We start from the raw sequence: 22,863 nt of genomic DNA on the forward strand, positions 1-22,863 counted from the left end.
TGGTCTCTGTGGTAAATGTTGCAATGATCTGGGTAAGAAAAAGATACGAGAGTTACTTTTTCGAGTCTTTTCCAACAAAAAAGAAAAAGAAAAAGTAGGATCTAATAATTTTAAATCAGACTCTTTAGTTTAAAACAAACGGACCAGATAAATCGCTTCAGAATTCAATAGACCTTTTAAAAAAAAAAATCTAATCAGGTTATTTTAATCACACAAGTCTGATTTGAAATGATAAAAAGTTTCTGTCCATCGTGTTTGGTCCATCATTTGCCCACAGTCTTATCCGACTCTGGTTCAACTGTCTTCGGTCCCCACTTCTAACTGACCACTTACTCCGACTATTTAACTTTCCTTCTGTGTCTCTATTTCATTTTTTTAATCTCCTTTTCAAAACCTTCCTTCTCCGATCAATTTGTTTCCTTTCTGAAACGATTTGTTTCCAATATTTCTTTGTCGCTTCACGGAGATAGCACTCATTCTTTTGAAGAATGAAACTCAGTTCTTCACCTCTGCAGCGGCATGCCGAGTTTTCCCATTGAATTTCTTCTCTCTGCAGGTGGGACCCACTGTGCTTCCAGAAGATGGAAGACTGGCTGAAATTCTTTCAACGAATCAAATGCTTTCTTGACTCAGGGACTTGCTGAGCGTTGATCGTCATTCTTGATAAGGTTGAAGTGTTTGCACCTTGAGATCCTTTGTTTGTGGTTCGCCAGGAGTTAAGTGGGAGATGCAAAGGGCGTACAGAAATTTCTAGATCTACAAATCGATTCATTGTTTCTCGTGAATCCTGATCCGATATGGTAATACTTCTCTGATTCATTTTTCCTTTGCAATGTCGATTTTAATTGAGATTACTGACTCGATCTCGTTTTTTATACATGATCGCAATGGAACCTTCAATCGTGGAGCGCGATCGAATAGAATTTGTTTTTGTTGAAGAACACGGCAAAATTCAAATCTAGTAAGTTATTTCTGTTGTTTTCGTTGTATGCAGTAACAGATCTAGCATTTCAAATGAAATCTGGAGGAAGGAGATGATAGAGAGGCGATATGGAGTATTGATCTGTTAATTTTACTGTATTGCCCCGTTAATTTTACAGTATTCATCTTGTCATTTACAGTATTCATCTTGTGGAAATCTGGAGAAAATAGATGATAGAGAGGCGATATGGGGTATTGATATGTTAATTTTACAATATTGCCTTGTTAATTTTACAGTATTCATCTTGTCATTTTTCAGTATTCATCTTATGAAAATCTGGAAGAAAGAGATGATTTGTTAATTTTACAGTATTTATCTTGTAATTTTACAGTATTTATCTTGTAATTTTACAGTATTCATCTTGTGAAAATCTGGAGGAAAGAGATGATAAAGAGGCTTCTTACTCATTCGAACAATGAACACAAGAGGTTTTTAATGTAAAAGTTATTTGTCCATAGTTTTTTTGTTGCTATTATGCTATTCTGAATGTTGCGGTGAATATTTTTATCTTGCGTTGAACAGATGTTGTTTGTGGTGAACATATGTTGTTTTGTGGTGAACAGATTTTTGTGTGATGATGGATGTATGTATAGATTTAGCAATTTTAGAGTATACATGGTATTATTTTATGGTTTATATTTTGCAATTTTACAGTATACATGATTCTTTGTATGTTGTTGTTTAAAATGAAATGTAGCATTTGTTACATTTTATCTTACAGTATCGATGGTATTATTTTATGGTTTAGTTTTAGAAATTTTACAGTATACAAGATTCAATTGAAAATTTACAGTATTATGTGAAAATTTTACAGTATACAAGATTCAATTTTACAGCATACAAAATATAATTGAAAATTCTACTGTATACAAGATTTAATTTTTATAGTATACAAGATTCAATTGTAAATTTTACTATGTAGAAGATTCAATTTTACAGTATACAAGATTCAATTGAAAATCTTACTGTATACAAGATTAAATTTTACAGTATACAAGATTCAATTTTGCAATATACAAGATTCAATTTTACAGTATACAAGATTCAACCCAGTGCGGACGCTATTAATTAACTCTAACTGCCAATAACCGCTAATAACTAACTCTAACTGTCAATAACTTCCTATAACTATAATTTCCGAAAGTACATTTATTTTATCTTGTTGTGCAAGTTGCAATCTTTTTCTAACTATCATGGGACCACTTCAAATAGTTGCTAGATGTTTTGTGATTAACTGATATATTGTATAATTATACAGTATGTAAAAGTAATTTTACAGTATTCGTGCAAGTCAAAGTTGTGGATAAATAGTAGACAAAAGGCTCTGGACAATTAGACGCTTCCATAAAAGAATTCCGAGCCAAATTCTAAGCCGGTGGATTGGTCGGATTGTTAGGTATTTGTTTTCACAATTTATTTCTAAAAGTGCGACGACTTTTATGTTCAACTGGATGTGAATGCAGAGGTTGGGTTCAACAGAGCCACTCGACCGGACCGCCAGGAGGGTGCCTTAATGCCTTTACCTTTCGTATTTTTTTTCTAGTCACTTAATAAAATAAATAGACCACAATTTTGTTCTTCCTTGAGATCGGAATTAAAATATAATAAGCTTATTCGTTACTAAACTTTCAATATCTTTTTAACAGTATGCTTTCGATATGAGATGTTACATATTCAAAACCTGATTGATTTTTTTTTTTATAAATATTAAATTACGAGAGTTGAGCCCATTTCATCTATAAAAACAATTTCTCACCAGTACATTATATAAAAGCCCAAGATGTGCCACTTGGATTTCCAAATTAACTTCGAGTTTCTAACTTTCAACCCCTGGAAGTTTGGGAATTCAGAAGTGTTTATTTTTTGTCACGACAAGAAAATCTGTCGTAAAAAATAAAATAAAATTCAGTCATTTTTTTGTTACATGAAAAATAAAAAGTAATTTTGTGATACAGTCAAGATCATGACAATGTTAGTGTGTATTTACTAGTGTACCGTTTTGTCAATTTCTTCAACGCCTGCAACATTACCGTTTTTTTGCTGCTGTGGACCTGTGGTTATTAACATTAGCAACCGTACATTCTTTTGTTATTAAACGCTCACCCATCTTGTGGCCTTTTGCCACAACTTGTATTTATGCTGGACAATTTAGTGCGTTGTGTAAGATAATTCTGAAAATTCCTTACAATAAAAGGAAATCATATGCGGATATGCCTAGCCTTTTTATCTTATTTCTAGACCTTATCGAAGAAGGTGGATGCAACAAGCACCTTACGTTTGAACACTTCACAAACCAACATTTCCTAACGGACCAATTGGTGGCCAATGGCTGGTTATATTTGCAAAACCAAAAAATATTGCTGCAGAAACTATGAAAGATCTACGGTCTACATCTACAAGTAAAACCCAAAAAAATAAAAAATGCACACCACTAAGAATAAACACAAAATGTTCATGTATATGTACGAACACCGATCACCATCCATATACAGGCTTCTGCACTTGAGGCGGCAAGAGGTGCAAGTCTCTAGAGTGCTGTTTGTCATAATCCCTAGTTCCAGGTATGGCCCCAGTCGCCAGTCTCAGAAACTCATTACCAGTCAGGCAATAGTGCGCAAATGCCATCCCACCATCAACCATCTCTGACAGATTTGGCATGGAAGCTGACTTCCCCATTCTCTTCCTATTGTTATTGTTTTTATCAGTCAACACCTTGTCAAGCTCAGAGAATTGCATGAACCGCTCGGTGGCAGCCTCCCAGGAGAGGCGGTACCGTTGCTCTCTGGTTAGTGGGTGAGGCTCCTTTGACATGGCTGATTTGATGCAGGTAACAAACTCTTCAGACGTTCGGTAGGTGAGGCAATTAGGAAAGGTGCGAAAGAAATCATTTGAGGGGTGATCTGCACAGATTACAAATTTGCCCATGGCGAGTGCCTCGGCCGTAGCAGTGCATAGCACGTCGCTCACGCTTGGGTTTATAAACAACTTGTACCTGGTGAAACAGAGGTGCAAATCTCAGAAATCAGAGTTCAGCAAATTGAGCCATCAGTAATTTTGCTCCTATGCAATTTGAAGTTGCAAGAGTAACCAAAAACATGTCAAATCAAACTGTATTGGTAATAACCAGTAGAGGTTCCTTAAAAGATCAACATGGTTTCAAATTTCGTTCAAAGGTCCAGATGTACTCGTGTCTCTCAGAATTATTCACAAATTTTCAGTATGCTACTGTAACGCCGATTTATATTTCTCTATTAGCTTTGTAGTTCTTTCTTAAAATGGTGTAATTATGTCTAATTACACAATTAATGAAAACTACAACCAGATGCTAAGTTGATTCTTAGAAAAAATAATTGTACAAGTAGAGGAGGCTTGTTCGCACCAATGAAAACCAATTTGGACCTTAGTGGTGCTATTTTGGGATGACATCAATATCAACCGCTATGGAAAGTTCATTTAGATTAAATTACAGCAAAAAAATGCATACCCATGAAGAGAATCATCAGCATGATCCCGTCCATTGAGAAAATTGAGATTAAGCTTCAACCTGCTTGCTGTCGTTTTAACCTCGTGAGAGTCCTGGCCAGTGCCATAGACATCCAAGTTAAACCCTTCTAGGTCATTCTTGTGCTTGGCCATAAGGTCAATCAACTCCTTGTACCCCTTGGCCCACACCATCTTCCCTAAGAAGTATGCCCCTTTTGAGAAGGCAGGCTCGCCCATTGCCCGTTCTGCCGCAATTCTCTCACCAACCTCAAGAAACTTCGGATTCACACCATGCACATTGCACACTGTGGATTTAGGCATGTCTTGGGTTGCTGCTGAGAGACGCAGCACCTACATGCATTTGCCATTTGATTTTAAGAATTAGAATATAACAAGGCAGGTGCGTTTACAAAATCTATGCTGCAATAGAAATAAATGGTTTGATATGTTAAAAGCGCATCACAATCTCACATGACTCTGTTATTTGGCTAAATTACAATCACACAGCCACTTGAGACATACCTTATCACAGTATGCCCGAGCAACAATGTTGTTGATGTGCTTGACAAGGAAAGCCTGAAGGGCACCGAATTTCTCTCTTTTGATGTACTCCAAGTAGTTGGTATGAACCACTCCAACAACATGGTTAAACTTATCTGTCCACCTATTGCCATGATGGTACCAGTTCAAGTGCTCTGGTTCTTCTAATATTGCTATGTCAGCCTCCTTTGACGGTATAAATTTTGATGTATCACCTGCTGGGATGATACTTCTCCTTTCTTTTGCAAACTGTTGTAGAAGGGGGAAAAAACAAGGAAGGCTATTATTACTTTCTTTTGCAAACTGTCGATAAAAGGGAAAACAATGAAGCTTAATCATAAATTGGGATAACATTTCATTCGTGCATACATATTTAAACAAGGTACTGTGAACACTGAACATTTTTTAAAACAAGAAAGCTCAAGCCACCTGCCAGGTATATTTTTACAAAAAATTACATTTTTGCTACAATCAGTGATATGCTAATGCAGAATTATATATGACATTATATCCGAAATGCTTATATTGTTGACATTATCCGAAACGAAATGCTTATATGGTATCGAGGGCTTTCAGGGTGATTTTTTTAGACCTTGTGGTTTGAGAGAGATTGTTGATCCTTGAACACTAACTCAAAAGAGAATGCTAATGAATAACTGTGGCATACTACAGTAATGTATATATCGGTCCATGAATGTGAACAAATAATAGATCGCAACATATGCAAACTGCAACGAACCATGAAAAAATGCAAAAAAATTAAAAAAATTAAGTAAAGACAAGGAAACGAGGGGAAAAACAGAGAAGAAGTGGTATAGATTCAGTGCCAGCTATTCACGCGGATTCAATATCCATTAGTAACATACAAAATCCAATAAGAGTTACTATAAGAAATTACTGGCATCTGTTCAATGCCCGTTCCTTTGCTAACATGCAGAACCTGATGAAAGTTCCTAATAAGAAATTACAAACAAAAATAAATGGATATAGAAGCCAAACCTTTCCTGGGTAGAAGGAAATCTTAAAATCCGTGCTAAACCCGACTCTCTCCTCAACCCAATTCCTCATATATGCCTCCTGTTCTTCAGGTGAACTGAAGGTCATGTTATTCGGATATACCAGCTCCTGATCAGACTTGCACAGCCACGGCACAACAAGAGTCACTTCCTGATTTGTCGACCTGGATAGGTAGGCAGCCCTGAAGAGGGGGTTGACAGCTGTCCCAGTCATCCAAGGGAGGCTTGCAGTTGTGACAATAGCAACATGCCTTTTTTCCTTGATTTCTGACGAATCGTCAGGTTTTTCGTACCAGAATCCATAGTCCCCATAGTGGTAGCCGGTGCTCTGTAACACACTTGCTATTCTTAGGTCAAGACTGTCAGTGGTGGGCTCGGCTTGGTGAATTGGGTTTTGGTCAGGGGAAGATAATGCTTGACCCTTATGCTTATGACAGAGAGAATCAACTATCTTTTCACAAAAGTCTGCAAAAAACAGAAAAAAGAAAAACTATTAAGTGTATGAACAGGAAAAAAAAAATAGTAAACAAGCTAAACAAATTCCAATTTGGAAAAAATTTACTCCTTCAGACCTGGCCAAAACAATTACGTAAGAGTTCATGGGATTTTTGCTCATATATTGATGTTGAAGCCTAGCTTAGAGCTCTTTCAAAGTATAAAGAATCATTAATCAGGAAACAAAAAGAAAAGCTAAGCAAAAGAAGACTTCTTAGGGACTTAGTGAAGGAAGACCAAATTGACATTTTTACTATGAAAGAAACTTTTGAAGCCAAATTGAAAGACATAATTCTTCATAGTATTTATCCAAATTCATTTTATTGTCTTTGGCTTCCCCCCCTAGGTCAATCTGGTGGTATCCTCATAGGTCTGAATGAGGCTAAATTGGGCCTCAAAGACATGGATTCTATAGCATTTTCAATTACAGTTTATCTTCAAAAGCAATTTGCTTCTGGCTGTTACATTAGTTTATGGACCTACTCAATGCTTTTTTAGCAAACTCTTTTGTAGTAAAAGTAGTTTTGGTAGATTTTTACACGATGATGTAAAACCTAAAATTATGTTATTGTTTTGGTTACAAACAGTACCCCCAAGTACAAGTTGATAACCTAATTTAATTCTTTGCTTATTATTATTTTTTTTCTTTTGCCTTTCTAGCCATTGTTTTAATTAATCAAAGTTGATCAAAGTACTGAACATCACAAAATAGGACTGTATGAAAAAAAGTAAAATGGTGCAGTGTAATGGCCCCCTCCCAATAAGGTCCAAGACCCAATTAAAAGAAAAGGGAGAGGTACAGTTCACCCATCAAAATTGCCCAAGCATACCGGCACACTCCATACATGTATATATTTAGTGATAGGGTGACATGTAACTGCACACAAGTTGATACTATAATAGATGTTGACAGAGTTGCGTTATTTACAGCCCGGTTCATACTTGAAAATACCTAAGTTGACACTTCATTGGGCCTACGTTGACACTGACACTAGGTCCAGCTATTAGCCCTTAGGTGATAAAGACCGGCAACACTTAGTACATCTCAAAGATAAGAAAAACACCTTTTCTAATCCCAATTTGATCCAAAAAAGGCTCGGATTGCTTAATAAGGCTTGCCAAAAGCTCAGGAAAATCCAACGGTTGAACCTCCTGCATCAAAAAATTGTTTATAAGGTCCTCTAATCTCTACAATATATAAACTTTTCCCAATGTTTGCAAAATACAACATATATTTCTGATGCTGCAACTAAACATGAATCTTTGGGAAACATACAAATTAGTGCAGTTAGGCTGAATGAAAATGTACATGCTCTTACATATTACAAGTTTAATGGTTGGATTTCACCTCGTATTTTTCATGCCCTTCCATTAATAAGTTAGGTGAATGATTGTTTTACTTCCACAATGAGCAAGGGCCATGTATGAAGGGATTCAGACATTTGGCCGCTCTTATGAAGTAGGGAATTTAAATTGGTTTTTTTTTTATTTAAATCTTGATTGTAGTAGTTAAACTTTATTGGAAAATAACTCCAAAAAGAGTCAGATGGTCTAAATTCAAATGAAATTATAAATGAATTCAACAAATTTATGACTGACCTTTGTTTCATGAGGTTCCTTGACTCCCTGCCAAAAACACACACACACACACACACCCATTAACATATATAATGTAGTCTAATCCAAGCATGTTTTGTCATGTCCAATAAATGTATGAAGACGACAACAAGAAATGACCTGTAAGTATACTTTATGGAGGGTTCAGCTGGTTTAACTATTTTGTTATTGAACAAAATTAAATTTTGTTTAGATGATACAGGATTTCAATTTGTTCAGTTCAATTCGGTTTCTTTCTTTCTTTCTTTTTTAAAGAAAAAGAAAAACAGTTCTGATTGGACCAGTTTTGGTAATGGAAAACCATATAAAACCAAAACAACCAAATAAACACAAAAATTACAGATATTCTTCAGGCTCCAATATTACACATATTAGTAAACAATTCAGCAAGCCAATAACATAATATTTCTTGCAAGTCAAATACAAAAGAGCCGTTAGAAGTACGGCTTTACAGAACTAAACCAAATAACTGAGCTTTAATTGGTTCGTTCAGTTAACTCTATACTATATATTTTATTACTTCATTCAATGAATTTGGCTTCGAGTTTACAGACTGAATAAAGTTCAATTCAGATTGAACAAGGAAGCAACCTAATCCTATTAGTGATAAATTGTACACATGCAGACTATCAGGATAACTAAAAAGTTAAGGTGCTTACAAGGATTAACTTGACTTTCTCCATCAACTCCCCACTCTTAAAATTCTCAAAAATATCATTTGATTTGGTGCTTTTCTTCTCAAATTCCATTAAACCGGTCTTTAATTTTTTTAATGGTTCCCAAAACTCTTCGTATTTCTCCTCCCACCTAACCAGTTCCTCCCCTTCAGCCACAATTGCATTTCTGATCGCCGATAGATCCATCGTGACTATCGGTTTTGGCCTCCATCTGTCAGAGTAAATATTAAATTGTAAAATTCTATATTTGTTAATCCATCTTGTAAGTTTGGTCAGATAATAGGCAGCTTCATCCTTCCTTAAATTTTGGTCTTCTTGTATTTTAAGCATTGATTCAACTGGGGTGAGGTAAATTCTTTTTTACTTCAGTAGCATGACAGACAATCAAAAAGGTTATCATAATTAGAAAAGGTGAAACTACACATCCATTCTCTGCAGCTAAAAATATTGTGTATCAAACTGGGTGCAATTTTAAAATCTATACATCTTCCATTGAGCGGTTTTAAAAATTAACAGTTTAGTTTTCTAAATATCAGCACTTGATCAGTGACCAAGCAATTTTCGAATTGCACCAAATTTTATAGACAACCTATCTAAACCATAAAGAACGCATCCACAATTCTACTTTTTGGATTTTGATGATGATGATTATAATAAACATACTGTCAGTTGTCACGGTGTTCAAATAAATATGATTCCCAATAATTCCTTTTCCAAATTAATTTTACCAGAGTGCCCAAAATACGTTCAGTAGCTCGCAAGCTGCTACTATACCATATAACAGATACCATTTATGGCGGTAACTAACATATATCAGAAAGGTTATTCTCTACTGTTGGGGCGAGAATGGTAGGAACTACGAGTACAAATTCTTAACAAATCAACTTGCTCACATTATAATTAGTTAGTCTTTCGACTTAATTTTGAGCATTAAGGAATAAGGGGAAATGTGTGCCAGATGGGATTTCACAACAAAACTGTTAAGGAATGTTGTGGCACAAACAGCCAATTCCACCTTAAAAGAGTTCTCATAAATTTAAGGCCAAAAAAATGGACAGAAATATTATTCCCCTATAGGTCTTAAGAAAACATACTTTTCCAGTACTTTCTGCCCGAAGTCTGGCGAAGAATAAACGCGTCTGATTTCAGACAGCTTCGGTCTAAGCTTCTGCACAAACTCAATCTCCGCAATTGCTCTAGATTCTACGAACGGAGGTGGCACGGCAGGAGAGGAGAAGGCCGACGCTGAATGGAGGAAGTTCTCCAGTTCTTGATTGGCCAGGTGCTTGAAAGACCTAGCTCTGGCGCGCATCAAGCGGATATCGGCGTCGGCGGAGTCTTTGACCTCACGCCATCCTTTCTCGAGGAAGGAAAACGCCTTCTCCGCCGTGCCGGAGGAAGAGGAAGTTGTGGGGACCATGAGATGCGGAGGCGACGGGGGCTTCGTCTCCATACCCAGGTTGAGCATGTGAGAGAGAGATTGCAGCTAGGGTTTCGTCGTCTTTCTCTCCTTCTGAAAGATAGGAGGAGAGCGAGAGGAAGAAGAGAAGTTTAGAGAAGAATCGCGTGAGTGGAGATTTCGCGGGGTCGGATATGATGATATGGCAGCGCCAGAGAGGATGGGATCTCGTGCGGGGAGAGTGACTTGTATTCGTCTTTGAGGATCTGCCGATTTCATTCCCTGCTCTCCTATCATTCCAAAACGGGACATTTCCATTTTAAACTTTCTCAATTGGGTTAATTTCCATTTTGAGCCGCCGGTAGTCTCCGAGAAAAATGCACCGTCACGGGCTTACCTTCTTTAATCATCTAAGTATAGTACAGTGGATTATGTTAAAGAAAATATTCCTTAGTTGTTGCCTTTTTTTTATAATTATTGTTGCTGCTGCTAAATTGAATTGGTATGTGATAACTATTTAAATAAATTAAATAATAGTTATAAAACTGAATAATAACGCTATTAATCTAAATTATAAAGTATATATTGTTTGTTCGGTTGAAATCGATTCAATGCCTCTTTGTTATTAAATTTTTCATATTTTTACTCTTGATATGTTAATTTTTTTTTCTGATATAGTGTTTGGTAAGATCTATTCAAGTCAATAAATAATAGTGTCTTAAGTTTAATTCTAAAAATGATAGCGATCGTGGCAGCCCGATTTTTTTAAAAATATCTAAAAAAAATTAATTTATTAAAATAACCAGTTTTTTAGTGGAATTTTAAAAATGTCCAGGCCGCATATTTTTTCCGCGCCCCGGAATTTTTATTCCGGACCGCGGAAAAAATTCGCGTCACGAAATTTTTTTTTTTTTTTTTATTCCGAGCGTGGATTTTTTCCGCGGCCCGGATTTTTTTTTTTTTTTAGAGTTTGGAGTTTGGAAAATATTGTTTTTTTGGAATTTTTTGTCCAACTTTGCACCTCTGGTTAACATATCAAAACACCTTCAAAAATCATGAAAATTTACCGACATGCATTCTTGACTTCATAGAACAAGACTGTGAAGTTTTATACAAAATCTCAAAACAGATCGTGAGATATCGACTCTCAAAAATTGCCTGAACTGCTGAAGGAGTGCATCTGAGCCCAAATTTGCACCTCTGATTAACATATCAAAACATCTTCAAAAATCATGAAAATTTACTGACATACATTCTTGACTTCATAGAACAAGACTGTGGAGTTTCATACACAGATCGTGAGATATCGACTCTCAAAAATTGCCTGAACTGCTGAAGGAGTGCATATGAGCCCAAATTTGCACCTCTGATTAACATATCAAAATACCTTCAAAAATCATGAAAATTTACCGACATGCATTCTTGACTTCATATAATAAGACTGTGAAATTTCATACAAAATCTCAAAACAGATCGTGAAATATCAGCTCTCAAAAATTACCCGAACTGCTGAAGGAGTGCATCTGAGGCCCCCAAATTTGCACCTCTGAAAAATTTGCTCTCAAAAATTGTCCAAACTGCTGAAGGAGTGCTTCTGAGCCCAAATTTTTGAGAGCACTCCTTCAGCAGTTCGGGCAATTTTTGAGAGCCGATATCTCACGATCTGTTTTGATATTTTGTATGAAACTTCACTGTCTTGTTCTATAAAGTCAAGAATGCATGTCGGTAAATTTTCATGATTTTTGAAGGTGTTTTGATATGTTAATCAGAGGTGCAAATTTGGGCTCAGAAGCACTCCTTCAGCAGTTTGGGCAATTTTTGAGAGTCGATATCTCACGATCTGTTTTGATATTTTGTATGAAACTTCACAGTCTTGTTCTATAAAGTCAAGAATGCATGTCGGTAAATTTTCATGATTTTTGAAGGTGTTTTGATATGTTAATCAGAGGTGCAAATTTGGGCTCAGATGCACTCCTTCAGCAGTTCGGGCAATTTTTGAGAGCCGATATCTCACGATCTGTTTTGATATTTTGTATGAAACTTCACAGAATTGTTCTATGAAGTCAAGAATGCATGTCGGTAAATTTTCATGATTTTTGAAGGTGTTTTAATATGTTAATCAGAGGTGCAAATTTGGGCTCAGATGCACTCCTTCAGCAGTTCGGGCAATTTTTGAGAGCCGATATCTCACGATCTGTTTTGAGATTTTGTATGAAACTTCACAGTCTTGTTCTATGAAGTCAAGAATGCATGTCGGTAAATTTTCATGATTTTTGAAGGTGTTTTGATATGTTAATCAGAGGTGCAAATTTGGACTCAGAAGCACTCCTTCAACAGTTCGGGCAATTTTTGAGAGCCGATATCTCACGATCTATTTTGAGATTTTGTATGAAACTTCACAGTCTTATTTTATGAAGTCAAGAATGATGTCGGTAAATTTTCATAATTTTTTAAGGTGTTTTGATATGTTAATCAGAGGTACAAAGTTGGACAAAAAATAAAAAAAAACAATATTTTCCAAACTCCAAACTCTAAAAAAGAAAAAAAATCCGCGCTCGAAATAAAAAATTAAAAAAAAAAAAATTCGGGGCGCGAATTTTTTCTGCGGCCTGGACATTTTTAAAATTCCTCTCAAAAACTGGTTATTTTTAATAAATTAATTTTTTTTTGGGTATTTTTAAATAAATCGGCGTGGCAGCTGTGAAGATATCAATATATTAGTTCTATTGTGATAATGCAAATATGCAATTATCAAATTATATTAGAGTATTAGACATAAAATCTCAACCATAAATAATTTAATATAATTACGAATAAGAAGTGTGGATCAAATAAATTTCAAAACTGATTTTTGATATCAATCCATATTGACATAGATGGACGAAATTTATAGTCCTAGTAGTTTGATAATATAAAATAAAACATGAGAAAGAACAAAAAAAAATCAATAAAAACCAAAATATTTTATCGGCGTATCATGGTTTAGTACTTTGTTTTTTAAAATAGTATTAATCCAATATTTTATGAAGTTATCCAAGCAACAAATATAGGAATTAAGCAAATACTTGCATATAACTAGACTGAGAAGTACAAAAGACTGAATTGAATTTAGTGAAATTTGGCAGCTATTACACTAGAAATAAAAAATATGGTATGAAGGTCTCTCCTGTTAAACTGGGAATGGAGAGGATCAGAGGATAGTGTGTGAGATGGCTTGTTTAAAAGCGAGGGAGCGAACAAGGACGAGGAATATTCTCGAATTTGTGAATGCTGGAGACCCCAACGGAGAACGGACGGTTGGGAGAGGGTTCGTTCACATCCAGAAGTTCGCTCTCACTGTCACACACTCTTTTCAAATAAATACTTCTAGACAGAAGACAACACGTGGAAGAAAACTGTTGGGTTTAATTGCACTCACTCATAATTTTTTTTTTTTTTTTTTTTTGAGAACTTGACAGAAGCTATTCGCACTCACTCACTCATAAATACATTCGGATTAGCACTCACTCATATTATATTACATTTATTATTTAAATTAATATTATATTACATTTAACATTTAAACTAATATTATATTACATTTAATCTAACATTTTATTTAATATTAATCTAATTTAATATTATATTTATTTAATACTAATCTAATATAATCTAATATTATATTTAATACTAATCAGATGTTTTATTTAATTCTAATCTAATATAATATTATATTATATTTAATACTAATTAGATGTTTTATTTAATACTAATTTAATATTTAAACTAACTCTAATTGAGATGAATCAAATATTTTATTAATATCACTATCCCCACAAGCTCTATTCTTGCTAACCCAACATTTTTATGGGTTAGTAGAATAGAGCTATTCTTGAGCTAACCCAAATTGCTAATTTATGTTTGGATCAACAAGAATTGAGAATAGTGGAGCTAACCCAAGATTAGCTTTATTCTTGGTTAATCCAAACTCAACCTTAATGATTTGTATTTTTTTCCATTTTTTTTCCCGGACCTTATAAAATGTCATGAAACTAAGGCGGTATATGCATCTTACCATATCTCCTGGATAATCCAGAGCATTGGTCTTATAATTTCATTATTCCAAACCACCAAAATATATATACTATGTTGTCTGCAGAAATATAAAAGTTTTTCTTATCGCGATCAGATCACCTACCTTCAGAGATGCAGAAAATTTCTATCCCTAGAGCCAATCGGGTGAAATTAGAGTCACTTTTAACATTTAAATATTTAATCTCGGATTCATCTCAAATTCACCAACAGTGGCTCTAGAAACAGAAATTTTCTGCGAGGAGATTCGGTCTCTTCCTTATCCTTAATGAAGTCGACTTGATGGCCAAGTTTCTTTGTCATTTGATTAGATTCGACTGGACTGTTGGGACACCTCAGCTCAGATACACGGAGCCTATTAATTTGTCTCGCTCAAAGAATTCTCGGCACTAGTTTGTCGTCACTTTTGTAATTTTCTTCTATTGTACGAGACTGGTGTTTTATCAATTTATCTCATACTCGTGCAGTAATTTGCATAGTGGGTCATCGTCTGTTACAAGCTGGCCGTCACTCGGCAGCTCACTACCAACTCGTTACACGTCGCCACATCGAAGAACCCGCAGAATTATCTACTCGTTAGACACCTGACACTGACCCAATGCTACGGCCGGTCAGCCGCCCTTGTTGAATAGCAACTCAAAACAATTGAATCCAAATCCTCTGAGGTAACAGAATATTTCAGTTTGGATCACAACCGTCGGATCAATCCATCCGAGGGAGATTGCATGGGGCCGCTTTAATAATAGTGCGGATTCTAATTGAATGATCCATATCCAAACAGAAGTATTATGTTACCTTAGATAATACGAATTATATTTGTAATCTTTTATGCACATATAAAATCTATCGATATGTCATATGTTAGTTTTATTTGATGAGAGTTTAATTTCATAAAAAGCAACATTTAAATATTATTATACAGGTAAATTTATAAATGCTTAATGCCAATCAAAATACAATAGAAAAAAACATTATTTTTTGCCGTTTGCATGAAAAAAGGAAGTAGATTAATTGCATCTAATAAAAATTTATTTTAATTTTCTGAATTTTAACCATTTGAAGTTATTTTTTTTGAAGAAAAAATGCAGAGGTCGATGCCTCTATATTTCATTGATTAAAATGACACCAGTGGTGTCCAGTATTACAAATAAAGGTTCTAAAGGAAAATGTCAAAGTAAATAAAAGATAATGAAAAAGGAAATAAGAAAATTAAATTTAAATGACAGTCTATTGTTGCAGCACTTGTTGCTGCACTTGTTGTTGCTGTCTGAACCACGCATCAAATTCCTGTATGATCTGTGCAAAAATCTGCCTTGCTGTCTGATTCTGTTGTCTAAAAACTCTAGCACACCTTTCTCTCCATAGCACAAAACAAATTGTGATTTGCACCTGTCTAAGAATGAGATCTGGTTCTTTTGTCAACACCCATTTAAATTTCCCTCTATCAAAGGCTGCACCCTGTGGTATGGTTGTTATAATCTGCCTCAAGGTTTGTCTCACCTGTACCGCAATTGTACAATTTCCAAATAAATGTTGAACGGATTCAGATTGGCTTCTACACATATAACACATATTTGTCATTTTCCATCCTCTTGCCATGAGATTGTCAATAGTGGGAATTTTATTTCTCGTTAATAACCATGTAAATACCATTACTCTCATCGGTGCCTTGATTATCCATATCTTGCTTGCCTGCGTTTTTACATATGGACCCTCCTCCATCGCCTGACCTTCATTGGTCCATTTCCATCTTGGTGTGTCACACCGCTCTTGTATGTGCCAATTCGTGCATCATTTGAATCCTTTCTTCTTGTGCCAGTAATGATAGATAATCCGAGATATGCACCTCCCACTGATTGTCTTGTAATGCCTGCTGCACTGTTTGTTGGTTCTCCCGCACGTGTAGATATAAGTTTGGAAACTTATTTCTTAACGGCATATCCATCCACTGGCCTACCCAGAAGTTTATGTGTGTGCCTTGTCCTAGCTCGAAGCTAGCTGAGATGAGAAAGAAGTCTCGAATTCTTGACAGTGCCTTCGAAAATGGAGAGGCTGATGACATATTCCATGGCCTTAGTGAAGTGTTAATCAATGGTGCAATTTGCATCCATACCGGCTTTTGAACATGTAGCCACTGCCACATTTTCTTAGCCAACAATGCATGGTTCATTGTTTCCAAATTTTTAACCCCCAATCCTCCCAGTTCTTTTGATCTTGTAACCACTTCCCATGATGCCAAACACATACATTTGGCTTCTTGATTCTTATGTCCATGCCATAGAAACTTCCTCCGAATTTGATCAATTTTTTGTATAACCCATTTCGGTAACATGAAAGTTTGCATCATATATATTAGCATCGCCGTTAATGTTGCATTCAAAAATGTAACTCTGCCTCTAATGGATAGCATTAATTGATGCGTTTGTTAATAAAAATCAATGACAGCCGGCTGTCATTAATCCGTGCGGTTCCATTTAATTTAAACAGACCCAAATTTCCTGTATTGCATCCTTCCAAAAATCCTTTGCTATCTTATGATTTTACTGGATAGCAAAGAAATCTCAGTGATGTCAGAAAAATATTACGAAGGATCTTACAAATTCGGAAATAAATATGCTGTTATTCCTCGGTTATTTTGATCTCAACCGTTCAAACTTTTCTATATCTAAATCAATGAAGTAATCTTTTTATGTACAAATCTCGACGGAAAACAATAATTGAGATCAGAATAACAGTACTAAAAATCTACTTATTTCAGTTCTGTTGCTTCTCTAGAACGCAATATAAATTGTCTGTAGCCCCAATCTGAAGCCCGACAAATTTTCGACTGAGGCCGTCTAAACTCTTTAAACTCGCTGAGCGATATTTTCTGGCGGAGCCCAACAAATTGAGGCGCTGACCCCATCTAAATTTTCGCTGAGGCGCTGACTCCATCTAAACAGAAAATTGTAAACTCATTTTCACCCAAGCCCTCTCTTTCCCTCTGAAAATTAAAAATTGAAAACTCATTTTGGCGGAGCCAATACGCCGCAGCTTTCTCTCTCTCTCTCTGAAAACGAAATTGACGACGCACAGTCGCACACCAAGCCCTCTCTTTCGCTGACTCGCCCTCTCTCTCTCTCTGACTCGAAGCTGACCAGCGGCTCACACCAAGCCTTTCTCTGACTCGCAGCAGCACGCCAGCGACACTTCGGCAGCGATATCTAATCTCACGGTAAATTTGGCTCTTTCCTAATTTTGAATTTTACTCGAATTCCTTGAATTACTTGAACTCTAATTCCTTGAATTATTTGAACTCTAATTTACATGAATTCGTTGAATAATGATAAATTGAATTCAATCCTAATTTATTGATTTGGGATAAATTGTCTTGAACTCTAATTTATTCATGGAATTAGGATAAATTGACTTGTACCCTAATTTACTTGAATTCATTGAATTATGATAAATTGAATTCAACCCTAATTTATTGAATTGTACCCTATTAGCTAATTGAATCCGATTTTTGCCCCCCCCGGCAGAAATCCTGTGTCCGCCCCCGACAAGAGGTGTCCTCAAAATCATCTACCAAGCAGGAGCAGTCCTAATCAATCTATTTCATCTGATCCCTTGGGACACAGCACACCCATGTCACAGTCCAAGATAAACTCTTTCTTTAAACCTTCTCGCCCCAAATCTGAAGTGCTGTCTCTCCGATCTGATCTCATCTTGTCATCACCTGATCCCGTCTTATCGACAATAGCCCCGTAATCTCCCCTCTCTCTGATTTGTTACTTTTATTTTTTTCTCAACATTGTATAATTTCGGACAATTTAATTTCTAATGCCATGTGCAAAACAACCAATTTTGTTCAATCTAGCATGAATTGCTAGAGTTAGACAACTCGTCATTAATATTAATTTTGCGTTGTTGTAGTTCAGTGTTTTGAATATAACTCAAATATCCAGTTTTGTCATTATTTTCAATTCGGGGTTGGAGTTAACGACCAGCTTTCTTGATTGGAAACAAATTTGGATTCTAAAATCTCGATCAAATATATAATTTTGAAACACCATAGGATTTTTTGTAAAAGTTACCATCGATCCTTCTTTCTAATATAATGTAATGTAATTGTAGAACAGTTTGGATAGTGTTGATATGTGGTCAAAGAATGCTCACGAGTTGGGTTCAACCCCAGCCAAGGTGATCAACAAGAAGAGAAGATATGCACAATACTATCTGGAGCTGGGGCAGTCTGATTTTCTACTGCACCAGTGTGTAGTCTGTGGTATGATGTATGCGCGTGGAGATCCTGCAGACGAGAAGGCTCACAAGTCGTACCATAAAGAATACTTCGAAGGGATTGCCTTCAGGGTGTTTGCTCTTTCCCTCCTGTTATTTAATAGATAGAGCAATGATTTCCTTTTCATTAGTGGTATACATACATGTTTATTTTGTATTTGACCAAGCAGGGATGGAAGAATGAGAAGGTGGTTGCAAGATTTTGTGATAACGACGACAGAGTCGTGCTATTAGATGAATCAGATTTATCTGGCCATAAGCAAAAGGTTTGAATTTTCTAGGCCAAATTACTAATACAGCAGTCAACTTCTAGCCATTTCAATATCTCTCTTCCTTGTTATATTGTAGACAGAGTGTGAGATTTACTTATTACCTTCTTAAGATATTATTTTTTGGCTATTCTTGAGTTTTCGATCTGTAAAGCCTTCATACTGTTGTAATCACTTATTGCTCTTAGACATTTTTGGTGGGTGGCTACTAACTGAATAGTAACAACTATTAATGTCTTCAAAGCAATTGAACGAAGTTTAGGCAGGTCTCGTGTATGGTCGCTAAATTTGTGTGTGGTGTGCTGCTGGTGTGATTTCTTTTTTCCCTGTTTGGGAAGGTCGTGGTGGTTGTGTATATTAGCCATTAAAATTTTGAAAATATCTATCTGGGAGGCACCAGCTGTGGCAACATATGTCATTGCTGATGAGTTCCATACACAATGCAGGTTAGACAAGTAATAAGAACAAGTGAGAAAGAGCTTGGATTTGGCGAAGGGCAGCTTCTTCATGCACACTGTAAGGTAAGCTAATTAGTAGACCTGATCTGACCCTAGTTAAGGCCTGGAGTGCTGTAATAATGGGTTTATGGATTCAGTCAAGGTTGGTTTTTGACAAGCTGGTTGATAGGTTCTGGTCTTAACCCACCCACCCAGCGCTTGATTTCAGCTGTGTTAAATTTAAGGTTGTAGTGTACATTATCTCGATAAATTTAATTAATATACATAAATATAAAGAGAAATCATGGATATATGAAACTACTAAATCTGAATTTTTGGAAATTCATAACTGCTGGTGTCATCCCAAGCGTTTACCTGGTACATTGACAGTTCAGTTTTGAGTCTGTATTTCTTGTCTATGTGGCCTGTCAGGTTGGACCCCACTTGACCCAGAACCTATTGTATGGTGTGCTGAATAAAGCCAACTAGTCCATATTGCGTTATACTGGTGCACACTGACCTTTATTATATTTATCTCTTCACTATTAGTTTCTGTTGTTTTTGGGTTCTAGATGTTGGACCTCAGTTATGACTTGATGAAATACATGAAAGTAAAGAAACTTGAGTTCATCGCGGAAGTTGTATAAGAACTTTCTCTCACTCCCTTATGCAGGTTTACATGTACATATCAAACCACAGAATTGCTGGCTGCCTAGTTGCTGAACCCATAAAAGCTGCTCATAGAGTAATCTCTGAGAAACCAGTTTGCCCTAGTCTGTCACAGGATAAAGTCATTTCAACCAGGTCGAATAAAACCATGACTTTTGGAAATTACAATTTTACGAGGGAGGTTCTTCAAAAATGCAACTCTGATAAGATGGCCAAAGAAGGTATTTTAAATTTTGGTGCCATTGTTTGCGAAGAGGAGGCGGTACCAGCTGTTTTGGGATTTAGGTCTATTTGGGTCGTACCTTCTAAAAGAAGAAAAGGGGTTGCTTCTTGCTTAATGGATGCAGCAAGGTTTTGATTTATTTCTATTAATTTCTTGCGGTTTTCAAATCTTACAAATTGCATATACTTCACTGACATTTGCAATTAACACCTAATTCCTCTTGAGATATTAAAAAAAACAAATATCCAACATTTAAGATTACTGTGATGGAAACAGATATATATGTATATGTTAGTGTTGACTATTATGCCGCTTTGGTTAATAAACTCGTCCTTTTCTTAAAAACTGACAGAAAACCAAATGGACTTAATATTGGGTGACTTGACGTATTCAAAATAGTATTAACTGGTCATATAGTGATTTTCTTGAATTTAATGTAGAGTCCTTACTGGTTAGTCATTTGACTCATATTTTGCCCGTCCCGCTCCTGCTTTAACTACAGGTTATAATTCACATACAACCAAAAAATTGAGTCATTGTATGCTCAACTCGCCTGCTTTAACTGCAGGGGTATAATTGGCAAATAACCAAAAAAATCGAGTCATCGTTTGTTCGACTCACCCTGCTTTACCTGTTGGGGTATAATTGACAAACAACCAAAGTAACCGACTCAGTGCTTGCTGAACTTGTCCCTGCATTGCAAGTGTATAATTGCCAAACATGTACAGTGTTGTGTGTGCCACAATTTGATTGATTATCGCATGCTACTTTTGGTATACAAGCAATACTGTGTCAGTATTTTCTCCTTTCCGCCACCTCAAACCACTCAATCACCCGTTTACTTTTTCCTCAAGTTATTTACCAATTTAGGGGGTGGTAATTGAATAAGATAGTAAAGTATCAGCCCCTTTGATATGGTTCCTTTCCTTGCCAGTCTAGTTTAGCAATTATTTTCTGTTTGCTATTTATTTAACTATTATATTTATGTTCCTTTTAATTTCAGGAAATCTTACAGTCCAGGTGAAACTGTCGAAGCACGTAAGTGTGCATTCACACCTCCAACATCCGCCGGACAAGCACTTGCATGCCAATACAGTAAAACTGGCTCTTTCTTGGTTTACAGCACAGATAATTAGGTTTATAATAGTCCTTACTTTTTTCTACTTCCATACCATTGGAATTAGAAATCTCGCTGCTCTGTAAATTGCGGGCATACTTGGTTCTATATCTGGCTTAAATAATTTTATTCTTATATGACCGCAACCATCCTTATATCAGAGTACAAAATTGCAGTTATATATTTTTATTCTTGGTGAAGATCCAATTTTTTTCTGGAAAATATAAAATAGTTTTGGTGTGATGTCTCATGCCTGGTTAATGGTAATTCTAATGATTCTAGAGTTGTATGTACAATCCCGGTGGCCATTTTTTGTTTGAAGGGCTTTGTTCTTGAAACAATGGATTCGTAGTTCGTGATTTGATTCGAGTTTGATTTGAAAGAGTTCGTAAAAAATTTGATTCGAAATAGTTCGAAATTAATTCAAACCAAATTCAAACTAGATCTGGTTCGTTCGAAATATGTTTGCGAACTATTCTAGTTTGAATTTCAAAATAACGTGAACTGTTGATTTCTACTGATGACTTATGTTCGCTGATGACTTAAAAGTTAAAATATAAGGTCATTCAGCCATAAGTCATAATTTGTAAGTCATAACTCTTGTTCTCAGTTCTAAAATCTTAAACGACTTTCACTTCTTACTTTTGGTAACTATGATCACTTTTCTTTGTTGTAAAAAAGTTTGTAAAACATTCGAAATTGAATTCGTAAAAAAATCGATACAAAATTAATTCAAATCAAACTCCAATCAAAATAAGTTTGATTCGGTTCGATTGATTTGCAACCCTAAATGGAAGCAATCATACAAATGTGTGACACCAAATCCGCTCTTCTCTCTTTTTTTGGTTCAAAAAAAAAATTCGCTCGTCTTTTGAGAAAAGGAGCATCCTCATTCCTCAGGTCTCAATGCAATCACCTGAACCAACCTCAACATTGTTAAAAAAAACTCTTCCAGTTGGATAAAATTTTCATTTAAATCAAAATCCTTGCCCCTTTTAAATTAATTCAATTGCATTAAAATAAATAACAACTAAAATGCATACTCTCATTACTACAAACAATAGGTTAGGTGTTTATAGTATTACAGAAAAGTATCAATATATAAAAAAAATAAGCACTTCAAAATACAAGCATAATACAGTACCAGACATACATACTGATATAACGACAGCTTTCTGTACTAATGCCAATTTATACATCATAACATGTGTTTATACTAAAAAATTAGCACACACATAATAAATGCACAATATTAATCAGGAATTAACAACAGCTGCTAACAATTAAGAACAAAAACATGAATGAATTAACGAACGATATATATATAAATTACAAGAATAAAATAATACAATAAACTATATCTAAATATCTAAACAGAGGTAGAGATTACCTCCATAATGCGAGATTGAAGATAAAAAAACTTCATAATTCAGTAAAAATTAATCAATCAATTAATCAAAAATTCAGAAGAAATAGAGTACATACATCAAAATCAGAAAACTCGGGCAAACAAATCAAAAGATCAACAACTAGAGAAAATAGATCTGTGACTAAAATCAACCTCTAGAAAGAAGATTGCCGGAGATG

The 22,863-nt window shown here is 35.5% G+C and overlaps 2 protein-coding genes across 5 annotated transcripts; one reads left to right on the forward strand and one right to left on the reverse strand.

Annotated features, from left to right (window-relative positions):
• Positions 1-3,297: 3,297 nt before the first annotated feature.
• DGD1 (UDP-Glycosyltransferase superfamily protein) lies at positions 3,298-10,540 on the reverse strand. 2 transcript variants are annotated; one of them, XM_078298695.1, is made up of 8 exons: positions 9,905-10,540; positions 8,793-9,021; positions 8,116-8,142; positions 7,581-7,668; positions 6,005-6,486; positions 4,988-5,254; positions 4,467-4,816; positions 3,298-3,974 (listed from the first exon to the last, which is right to left on the reverse strand). In XM_078298695.1, exons 1-8 carry the CDS (start codon positions 10,276-10,278, stop codon positions 3,458-3,460), a joined length of 2,334 nt encoding a protein of 777 aa, XP_078154821.1. In that variant the 5' UTR covers positions 10,279-10,540; the 3' UTR covers positions 3,298-3,457. The 2 variants fall into 2 exon arrangements, with proteins under 2 accessions (XP_078154821.1, XP_078154814.1); XM_078298688.1 differs by having other exon boundaries at positions 4,988-5,308; positions 9,905-10,480.
• A 6,727-nt stretch (positions 10,541-17,267) lies between these two features.
• On the forward strand, positions 17,268-21,476 carry LOC144550945 (protein CHROMOSOME TRANSMISSION FIDELITY 7-like). 3 transcript variants are annotated; one of them, XM_078298714.1, is made up of 7 exons: positions 17,268-17,494; positions 17,769-18,026; positions 18,397-18,633; positions 18,732-18,827; positions 19,277-19,351; positions 19,941-20,287; positions 21,163-21,476. In XM_078298714.1, the coding sequence occupies exons 3-7, from the start codon at positions 18,418-18,420 to the stop codon at positions 21,293-21,295; spliced, it is 867 nt and encodes a 288-aa protein (XP_078154840.1). In that variant the 5' UTR covers positions 17,268-17,494; positions 17,769-18,026; positions 18,397-18,417; the 3' UTR covers positions 21,296-21,476. The 3 variants fall into 3 exon arrangements, with proteins under 3 accessions (XP_078154840.1, XP_078154832.1, XP_078154829.1); XM_078298706.1 differs by having other exon boundaries at positions 17,269-17,494; positions 18,402-18,633; XM_078298703.1 differs by having other exon boundaries at positions 17,269-17,494; positions 17,802-18,026; positions 18,402-18,633.
• The last annotated feature ends 1,387 nt before the right edge of the window (positions 21,477-22,863 follow it).

This window comes from Carex rostrata, chromosome 1 (genome assembly GCF_964058835.1).
Source record: "Carex rostrata chromosome 1, lpCarRost1.2, whole genome shotgun sequence".
Lineage (NCBI taxonomy): Eukaryota > Viridiplantae > Streptophyta > Magnoliopsida > Poales > Cyperaceae > Carex > Carex rostrata.